Raw genomic sequence first — 10,047 nt, 5'->3', positions numbered from 1 at the left:
TAATGAAACAATACGTGTATTGCGGATAAAAGTTTCTAAGCATTACGAATATCAGGTCAACTTAAAATTCATCAAGCAAAACCAAGATCATCTCGATGACAAAATACATGTATATACTTGCATTATGGATAAAATTTGTAAACATGCATATATTAACTAATAATTGAAACCGGACTGATTGTTGGCAACTATGAGGAGAAACAACCCGTTTGACAACCTCCAACTATTGCGAGATTTACAGCTACTTCATATTATCACTAGCTTTAAGATGATGAAGAATTACTACTTAGATCCCGGCTTCCGAGAAAGAAACTCACGTAGATCATTAGCCTGAGCAGTCTTCAGTCCTTCACCTGTTGGAGTATTGAGACTTAACTGCAAAGGTTAAGGGAAAATTTGGAGAGAAACTTTCAGGGAGATATGCTCAAGGTAAACCTATAACAACAGAATGAGGTCAGGAACATCATTAAGTGTATCGAGAACGGGCATTAATCGCAACAAAATAAACTTTCACTTCGATGAGAGTTAACCTTGGATTTAATGGAATGGTTGTCAGACCGGAAATGAGAATGTCCAATTCAGTCGTAATTACTGACTAACGCAATATTTAAATATGAGAATATATTAAACCTAATTTACATTTATTTGAAATCACAGGAAAGGTCATTTGCTACATATGATTATCATCAGTTATCATCCTTTTGTACAAGTTTGCTTTACGGAGGTCTCAACTGAATGAAAAAAACTTGTACCTCGGTCATTATCGTCTTTCATATTTATGCTTTATTTTGATTCTCTGTCTATCCAAAATAAAAGGAAATCATTGTTGTTAGCCGTACATGCACTTTCCCTCGTTTCAATTTATTCAACTTGCGCAGGCAAATTACCTATAGCAACATACCACTCAAATTAGTGGTTATAGGAGCGTTTAAATGAACATTTTAATATTGTTGTGTTACCTTACATTTGAGACCCTAATAAATCTAATATAATCGATTCAAACCACGGTAGCGTTGCAATAAAATCCACAGATACAAGTCATGTTTACAAATTCTGTATTAGCTACTTGACAATGACATCATGTATAAATGACAGAAAGGGGTACTACCTCGGGTTATCCCTTCCCACCAACACACAGCAGGTGGGAAGAATAACTAGATTGTAAATCTCTTACATCCGTCTCACAGCTTACATTGGGCATGTCGGGAAGCCTGCGAATCAACACCCATCCTTATAAATGACAAGATTGTACAAGGCTACCTCCGTCTAGGCGGGGGGGGGGCGGTAAACAGTAATATTCGTAGAAAGAGGGATCGAAACTACAAGACTACAACTGAGGTACTTCCCCAATATCAACCCAATACATATCTCTTATTTACCACTTTTGTGTCTGGTTCAACGATGAAGGTGACTTTGACTGATATTTATTTTTCCCCGTCGTTTAAACATGTTGTGTTTTTGGCAGTATTCGATGGCTCCTAAGACCAAGAAGTCAATGAACTCCAGGAAAGTGATCAAGCTTGCGCCCACCATCAGACCCATGTAGCCACCAATATCACCTGCAAGTCAAAGTAATACAGACAAGTCAGAACAGCGTGGGGAAGGTGTGGTCCCAGAAAGGGCTGGGAGGAGGACAGGTAGACAAGACAACAAAATACAAACAAAACATAGACAAATAACAATCAAATCAAAAACAACTTGGTGCGTTCGAAATAAAGAAATGCAATATTATTGTACCGTTGTACAGTGAATGGGACCCATGATAAATCTAATTCATGGGCGGCGTTCGAGCGTACATTTAGATTATTGGTGATTTGATATCGTGAAGTGTATTGTGCTTGAGCAGTATGGTTAACATAAATATTATTCACACAGAAAAAAACAAGCTAATCATGGAGTGAACTTACTCAACAAATCAGTGAATGTATACGCGGCAATTTGTCGGATTTCCTCGTAGTTCAGTTCCTCGAAAAATATCACCATATCGATTATATTTTTCCTGTCAGGAAAACACATAAGCACAGAAACAAAACTTGTTCTTATTATACGTTGGCGTCATGGCTTCATTCTTAGCATATTTCATCCACGGTATTAAAACATACCTTCCAGTTTATAATGAAAAGGTAAAGCGAGAATGACTTAAATTCCACGTGAAGAAAATGCCACAAATTTTCGTACATGTTTCGTCCTCTCTACAACTTGAGCTTCAACTGCAGCTAATTTTCATGCACTGTAAACGCAATGCTACTTCCAAAGCACACCTTTTGTTGGTCATGTAAGAACCGAGAATCCATAAAAACAGATACAAACAAGATAGTTTTCGAAACTCCATTCATGCAAGGATGTTAAAAAAAACTTTCGAATAATATTAGTCACAAAATAAGGACGGCCTGACGTTTCGATCTTCGCCGAATCTTTCTAAAAATATTAGCAATAGGCCTAAGCAACTTGGTAAAGCATTTTTCATGCGCCCTCTTGTACCAGATTAATGAAAACGTTGTCACCCCGTCGCATAAACAAATAAAAGCAGCACTTACTGTTTTCTAGCGGTCTTAGCTGGATATGAAATAAAAACCGGACGGAGCAAGTACTCAAGATGGAAATCTGGCATGTACATGAAGACCTTGAACAAGAACTAAGGATTCCTCGGGTATCGTGCTTTCCATAAACGAATTACTGGCATTAACACTGAAGCAATGCTTTGAATCTAACTCTACCAGATATACAGAGAAACACGGCCGCATGAAGGATTATGACCAGCAAATGGGCATGCAATGTATTACATGCAATTTCAACCGTACACATGATATGAAGCAAAATGCACCAACTTTAATTTGGCTGCTCAGTTTAAAGAATGAAATGTGCCAACTTAAACCAACAACAATCATTACAGCAAATATAAATTCTTTTGCATACTGAGTGATAACCATAATTGGTTTCAGCTTATGTGTCTCTTTGTATGAATGCATTGCTTGAGTGCATCTTAGTCGATCGAACTTGACTCCTTAGAATGTGTAGTTAAGAATTTTCAAGTAGCACGATTCATCCCTTACAAGTGGTATTTAAGGGTATGCTTTATCATGTCCGTCCATGTTTTGGTCTCAGAACAGAACAAGCTTGAAAGTTCCGTGATAGATTTCAAAATGAAGTCCATAAAACAATAAAACAAAGACCGACATCCAACACTGTTGAACAGCGACCCCGTCACTACCGGTACTAGGCCATCATTTGAATTTGACCTAACAGTGGCTTTGCATGGTAGCCATCTAACAAGGCTGTTCTTTTGTTCCAAAGGGAAACCTCCTTTTTGCATACCCTGTGGATCAAAAGCATTGGCCTGCAAGATGGCAGCCATGCAAGCCCTCTAGTAACACCAAAGTCTGACCCAATTCAATCAAGTGATCCTCAAGAGAGCCAAGTCCGACATCTGGAAAACACCATACCTGAGGAAGCTTTCGCTACTGTTGAAGGCATCCTGTAACGCCTTAGTGATGTGTTCAGCTGGCCAGAAAACCTCCGAGATTCTGGGTGTAAAGACTTCGCGAAAACACGGTACGCTGCAGTTACATCGAGCATCGAGGTCAGCCATGAAGGCCCCTGGAATACCAAGTCACAACAAACAATCTGTATGATTGGTTCAATCTCTGGTCGGGCTTTGTGCTTCTCTTTCCAGAATGATCAATAGACAAGACTAATGTTCCACACTGTTTTCTGATTCCGATACTATCTTCAAAAATACACAAAGCAACATGACTGAGTTCATTTCTTATAGACATATTGCATTTTTTCAAAGCAGTCAAGTTGCCTAACACAAACACACACACAAAAACAACCAAACTGAAAATGCAGTATATGAGTCGCATGTTGACAGCTCATGAGCATTATTCTAAAATTGCACGACTCTGTTTAATAACTTCCCAACTGAGAGGGCGCCGTTCAGCACAAGCAGGGGACTGTCTCCTCGGTACCGCAGACGCTGCGTGATAATAACTGATGTATGTTCCAAGAAAAAAAAATCACACCTAATTCAGCAAAAGAGCATTTTGTTGCTAACTGTCGGTAAATGGAGCTCGATTATGAAAGTTTGTTTGGACAGGTGCTGTACGGAAATGCTAATGAGCCAAAGTAACAATCACTTTCTCGCGCGCTGCTCCAAGTTGCCATAGTCACTAAATAATTTGTCGGACTTGTAAAAATGCAACCGCACATTAATACCAAAAGAATTACTATACCAAGCGAGGGAGAGGCGCTGGCCTACTGCAGGTGTTAACGTCTCAATCAGAAGATTCATTAGGCTTACTGGTATCTATGAATTTATGGCTTGCATGAAGCTACTTATTGAAATGTTGATTTCGTATCCATGTTTCCATCCAATTAAAATCTGGTGAAATGCGCTGGTCACAAAAACTTGAAACAAAATCTTAAAAACAACGCAACCACACTTAGGATGTCAAAATTGTTCAGAAATATGGTGAAGGGTAACACTTTCCTTGCCTTTTTGCCGAAAATATAATTTCAGGGTTAGACGTGAGGGTACCGGTACTGGTCTTGCACAGGAAAGGCAAAATCAGGAAAGGCAAAATCAGGAAAAACAGGGGTAGGAAAAGGCTATGAATCATATCTACGGGTAAAGCACTCGGGAATTATTGAAACAGAACTCACACTTACGCATTGCCGGTTGAACACATTGTACTATCTCACCATAGCTGCAAAACCTTACTTTCGATATGTCTGAAATGACAAAAAGAATCACTTAAATTGAGAATTAATGCCAATATCGTGAAAACTTCCTCTTCCATATCAGATTGGGTCATTCAAAAAAACGGGGAAAATGAGAAATGATTGTAATTCTGAGGAGGACTTGTAGAGATTCAAGGCCTAACCTGGTCCAGCTGGTAGGTCAGTCGTCCTGCAACCACAACCCTCCAAAATATACTTGGTCTTACACAATGCCTGGCAGGTTTCTACCGTGTACTTGAAGCCTTGGATATCCTCTGCAACAACACACTCTGAGACATACGGAGTCTCTAAATTCACCAACTACAAAGAAGAAAGTAAAAAAAAAGTAGTTTCGACGGGAAAAAAAGAGCCAACAAAAGTTAACATTTGCCCTCACATGTATTTATAGTACTTTAATACATTTTGGACAAGCATTTGCAATTCATAAATAAAATTGTTGACGGGAATACAATGGAGTTAGCATGCACTATAACTCAGCAACTTCAATGCAGGGTTTCTTGCAGCGAGGAAAAGTGTCAAAATATTTAATTATGAATAGTCACGACTTTCGCAGTCTTTACTACTTGCTATTGAAATATCATGATCAACCTGCGGTGAATCGTACTTATGATGGGAACCGTCGGGTACAGGAACTCTGTGGTTATATGTTTGCCCATCATGGATTTTATAATAGTGTTGCTTGTCTTCCAGCCAACATGTCACTTCACCTTTTCGTTTACTCACACATTTTAGACCATTTTGTGGCGTGGTGATTTATGAGGATTAAGATTTTGTAACCTGTCATTACGAAAATGACGTGTGTCATTTCTTTTCTATTTGTGTATATGATGCAGAGAAAACACAGAGTATCGAACAGGCATAAACCAGTGACATAATGAAATCACTGGAATATCAGCTAAAGTTATAGGCCCTACCTGGGTAAATTTCAGAGTGACCAGGGTTTCAAATCCAGGGGAGACAGCAAAGCCAAGCTGCTTGACGAAAGGAAACTCTCCTTGTTTATGAAGCATGATCTGAAATTGAAAGCAAAAGAATTCCAAGACAACTTCAACTTGACATAAATACAGTATAATTTGTGAATGGGATATCCATACCATATTTCACCGCGGTACTAACAAAAGTAATGCCTATGTCTAAAACGTATTATCTCAGATGTTCTTGTTTGCGTTGTCTGAGACCTGGTAGCATAATGCTTAGCAAAGACAACTGTGCCATTTAGAAAACAGTGAATATTTATAAAATATGCTAGACCGGTAGCGGGTGTGGGGATATGGACTTTTACCTTGAATCCGGCACCCTTACTAGATCCGTAGAAGTAATCATACTGCTCCAGGTTCAATCGTAGATAAAGACCACTATCATAACCTGTTTGCTGAACCGTCAATGCGTCGTTTGGATCCTTAGGGTTATTAAAGGTGTAACACACCCCAAAGTCAGTCAGAACCTGGGTGAAATTGTCCGCTGTACAGTTCCTAGTCGATCGCCAGGTACATTCGATGATCATATCCTCCTTCTGGTGTGCCCCTTTAATCAAATCCTCCGTGATGTTCCAGTCTTTCAAGGCTGTGAAGTTGACGGAGTTTTGTCCTCCTCCGGGAGAGATAATCTTGAACGCTTCCAACAGATCCTCATCAAAGGCCTGCTCGGAGTAGGATTTCCTCAGCAGATTGTAGTTACAAATTGTAACCGCGGGGAAGGTAAGGTCATTGACGTATTTCACCGTCACGATGCTGGTCACGTTGTAATTAAAGTAACGAACTGTGTTGTCAATGACAACAAAGATGAGAACTCCCATAAAAGACAGTAGGATGATGGCCCAAATCACCCTGTGCAGAAACAACATCATGCTGTTTTAGTTACACAACAGCTCTGCTTATGTCTAAACTGTGATGGCGCTCTGGGAAGTTTCGCTGGATTAATAGTGTTGACTGTCATTCTGATCCGATGCTTAGGCTCACATTTGTTGATGGTTATCAAGAGACATGTGCGTGAAAACGAACTAAGCACAAGGTCTATTCACAAAGGACTTGGACAAGAATGCTCTTAAGATACGCCTTAAGGTTTGAGTTTTATAATAGCATGTAGTGTAAGGAGGTGGATATGTAAATATTTATTGTACTTACGGCTAAGAGCTGAGTGCCAGTTTGGGCTGTGATTGTGTCTATAACACTTCATGATTTTCATCTTCAAACAAAATGTACTGGAACTCTATATTCTTATTGTATTTCATGTAGTTTCTGACTCACATTCTGCACTGTCCACCACAGATTTGTTTTCATTCCATCATCCTCAAAATATCCAAGAATTATGGATCCATCGGGAAGCAACACACGTTCTCTTTGACCCTTGCCGAAGTCTAGGAGAAAACCTTTTGTCCAATTCGTTGGCGGAACAAAATTGGCCAATTTAGCTGGAAAATTTTGCATTGGGAACAAAATTGTCACCGGTATAGTTTTTCAATTGTGTGCAGGCGTGTCGTGGCAAGAATACGCCACCTAGCGTTAGGTCGCAGTTGAAGTAATCTTGATAAAACTTGGCGACTCACGTCGGCCAAATTGATCGTTCAAGAGAAATTCATATTATAACCATATTTCAAATATTCTTAGGACAAACGTAAAGGCGTAGGCCTACGTCTCTTCAACACAAGTGCAGGAAAAAAATATTTTAAAAAATGGCCCTTGGGCTTATGTGCGACAAATTGATTTTAAGTGATGCCCATTAATAGAGAGGCATTTTAACAAGGATTAAATTTGTGTATTTTTGACATCTGTCACACATTCTATTCCCGAGATACAATCAAATTTAGAATGGATCTCTGACAGGTGTACGGAATGGTTTGTAACATACAGAGGCCTTTTTTGCAGAGTGGGTCACATATGCAAAGGCAATGCATGCTGTAATAACTCGCAAATAAATGCACACAGAAAACGATTTCATGGCGAACAGTTTTAGTCGGGGAAATTGATGAATCAGGGAAGAGTTAGGAGAAAATGAAGTGTAACCTCAAGAATCAGATAAGTCTGTTTTCACGGTAGACCACGCGATGAGTTTGCAAAGGAAAATATTGGCATTTTTCAGAATCCAATTACTAGGCTTGCGAAAGTGATACAAATCAGTGCCTGATATTCCAATCTTGTTTGGATTGTTGGTTCGTGCCAAGTCGATTGTTATCTGAATCACTGTCTTATAACAGTGCCGAAGAGGGCGCCATGTACGATGATTTTCTTTCAAATTAAAGTTGACATGTCTTCAACAACAAGAGATACGATCTCTCTTGAGAAATCGAGAAAACGTCACAGTTGCGAAACCGGACACGTACTGATTTGTGACTTGGAAACGCAAACTGTAAAGAATGCAGAGTTATCTCGTATAATGATGGTGAAATGGACGGATTGATGCAATTAATGGGGGTAACTTGTCACAAAATTTGATTTTTCATTCGGGTTTCCGGAACACGGATCTCCTTCCAAAGTGGCTGATATCCAGAACTGGCTCCTGCGTCCGTTCTCTGAAGGGCTGCAGATCACATGGCTATGGGTATAGTCCACTGATTCAAACCCCATTGAAAACAATGTAAGCACTGTTCAGGGCCCAATAACTTGCGTACCAACATCCCTCAGGTTTCTGAAACACAAATTCTATTATTGTTTGGTCTCTGATCTTCCCATTTCTTTTCAATGTATTTGTGGGTTAACCGATCACATTTTTAATAATTCCCACAAACCCACAAACCAAATCCCCCCGAAAAGAACTGATTTTTCCGAAGTCTGATTGCAGCCATTTTTCAAGTCTCAACCCTCCACTTTCTCAGGTACTTAGGACCATTTGTCAACCGTATTTTGTAAACCATTCTGCTCTCATATTAAAGCCAAAAGAGCCGGGAAGTTGATACTGGCGAAGATTGTAATACACAATCTCATCAATTTGGGAGCCAAACAATTTTCCTAAAAAAAAACACCAAAAAATCTGTGAGGGTACTTTTAATTGTTTATGAGCTGGCCAAGAATTCTCGCTTCGTGGACTGCACCCTTTACTATGGGAAGTCACTGGTATACTCAATTACTTCTCATAGACGGACAAAGAATAGGAAAAATACTTCAACTCAATAAAGTTGCTCACTACTGGGAAACAAGGTACCTCCCCCAGGACGTTCATGGGGATTTTCGGTAGAAAGAATGCAGATTACATCTGCGCTCAACCGCAATATCTTGATCCAATTTGGTGCGAGGCAAATACAAAAATGTCACTATTGTGTTCGACAGACTGCGTGCGAAGACAGAGCGGTTCTGTGCAAAGAATACCGGCAATAATTGGCACTCTGGATTTTGTTTGGATGCCTACCTCCCCTGTGTCAAATGCTCTTAGATTTGATTTAAAGTTGGAGATAAATGCAGCCAATGATAGCACAAACTCCTTCCCTATTTACGCGCTCTTATTCCGCCCGATTCTGTTTGAGAACGATAATGGGCAATCCATCACGTGGTCTGTCTTGTGCACTGTGTGGAATTGATGCAAACGTAATTCAGATAATCATCGAGTTAAGCGATAACGTCACGCCAAATCACAGTTGCCCCTTTTTAGAATATAAATTTCATCTGTGGGATTACATTCTGTTTCGATGTTGGAAGCTGACCGTCATTTTTGGTTGAGAACAGCGGCGAATGGGCATTACGATGTTAAAATGTTGATTTTTTAATTACACCATCGTGAATTGGACAAGATTTGTACATCCAAGGGAGACAACGTCCAGTCCTATCCCCGTACTCCAAAAAGCCACCCCCTTTAAAAAAAATAAAAATAGAGGTAATAAACAAGTTGGGTGATTGCAATTTTGACTGTAGCTGCAGAACTTGTTCGCAATCCTCAAATCAGCCTTCCTTCTAAGCATCTTCTTTTTCATCGCACTCATCAAATTACATCTTCAAGCATATTCAGTCTACTGTAAGTGATCAGCCAATTTACTCAGCCTATACATTTCAACAAGCAAATCTGTGATAAACAATGTCTGCCCTCTATATGCATTACATAATATACAGAAAAAGGTTTGAAGGAGTACAGCAATGTCTTATGAAGTGACACATACGACATGAACTCAGATCTTTCCAGCACGCATGCCAGTTTCATATCGTGGCATTCGGCCTATTTGACGTCGTTCTCAGTTCGACATCATGGCCTATCCACCGGTCTGTTTTCTCAGCTGGTTCGATCATTCTGCTCAAATCAAATTGTCCGATTTGCATTGCTTTTTCTTCATCTGACACGTTTTATTGATTAGGCAAACAGGTTATACGACAGAAACACACTGAA

At 39.6% G+C, this 10,047-nt stretch overlaps 1 protein-coding gene across 10 annotated transcripts in view; it reads right to left on the bottom strand.

Moving 5' to 3' along the window:
* Positions 1-90: 90 nt before the first annotated feature.
* The window catches only part of LOC110985922 (acid-sensing ion channel 1B-like), a 50,720-nt gene continuing 40,763 nt past the window's right edge, over positions 91-10,047 (bottom strand). For 7 of the 10 annotated variants that reach the window (XM_022247391.2, XM_087131490.1, XM_087131483.1 and 4 more), the window contains 7 exons: positions 6,023-6,566; positions 5,655-5,753; positions 4,884-5,040; positions 4,663-4,731; positions 3,444-3,597; positions 1,908-1,999; positions 91-1,559 (listed from right to left, as the gene is read on the bottom strand). In XM_022247391.2, coding sequence (XP_022103083.2) covers positions 1,396-1,559; positions 1,908-1,999; positions 3,444-3,597; positions 4,663-4,731; positions 4,884-5,040; positions 5,655-5,753; positions 6,023-6,535 — 1,248 coding nt within the window. In that variant the 5' untranslated portion in view covers positions 6,536-6,566 and the 3' untranslated portion in view covers positions 91-1,395. Of the gene's footprint in view, positions 1,560-1,907; positions 3,598-4,662; positions 4,732-4,883; positions 5,041-5,654; positions 5,754-6,022; positions 6,567-10,047 lie in introns of those variants that run through there. The other 3 variants (XM_087131479.1, XR_015423695.1, XR_015423694.1) reach the window with 3 other exon arrangements.

This window comes from Acanthaster planci, linkage group LG02 (genome assembly GCF_054643075.1).
Source record: "Acanthaster planci isolate LZ-2023a linkage group LG02, COTS_SCS, whole genome shotgun sequence".
NCBI classification, from domain to species: Eukaryota; Metazoa; Echinodermata; class Asteroidea; order Valvatida; family Acanthasteridae; genus Acanthaster; species Acanthaster planci.
This window is presented reverse-complemented; position numbering and strand designations above follow the sequence as displayed.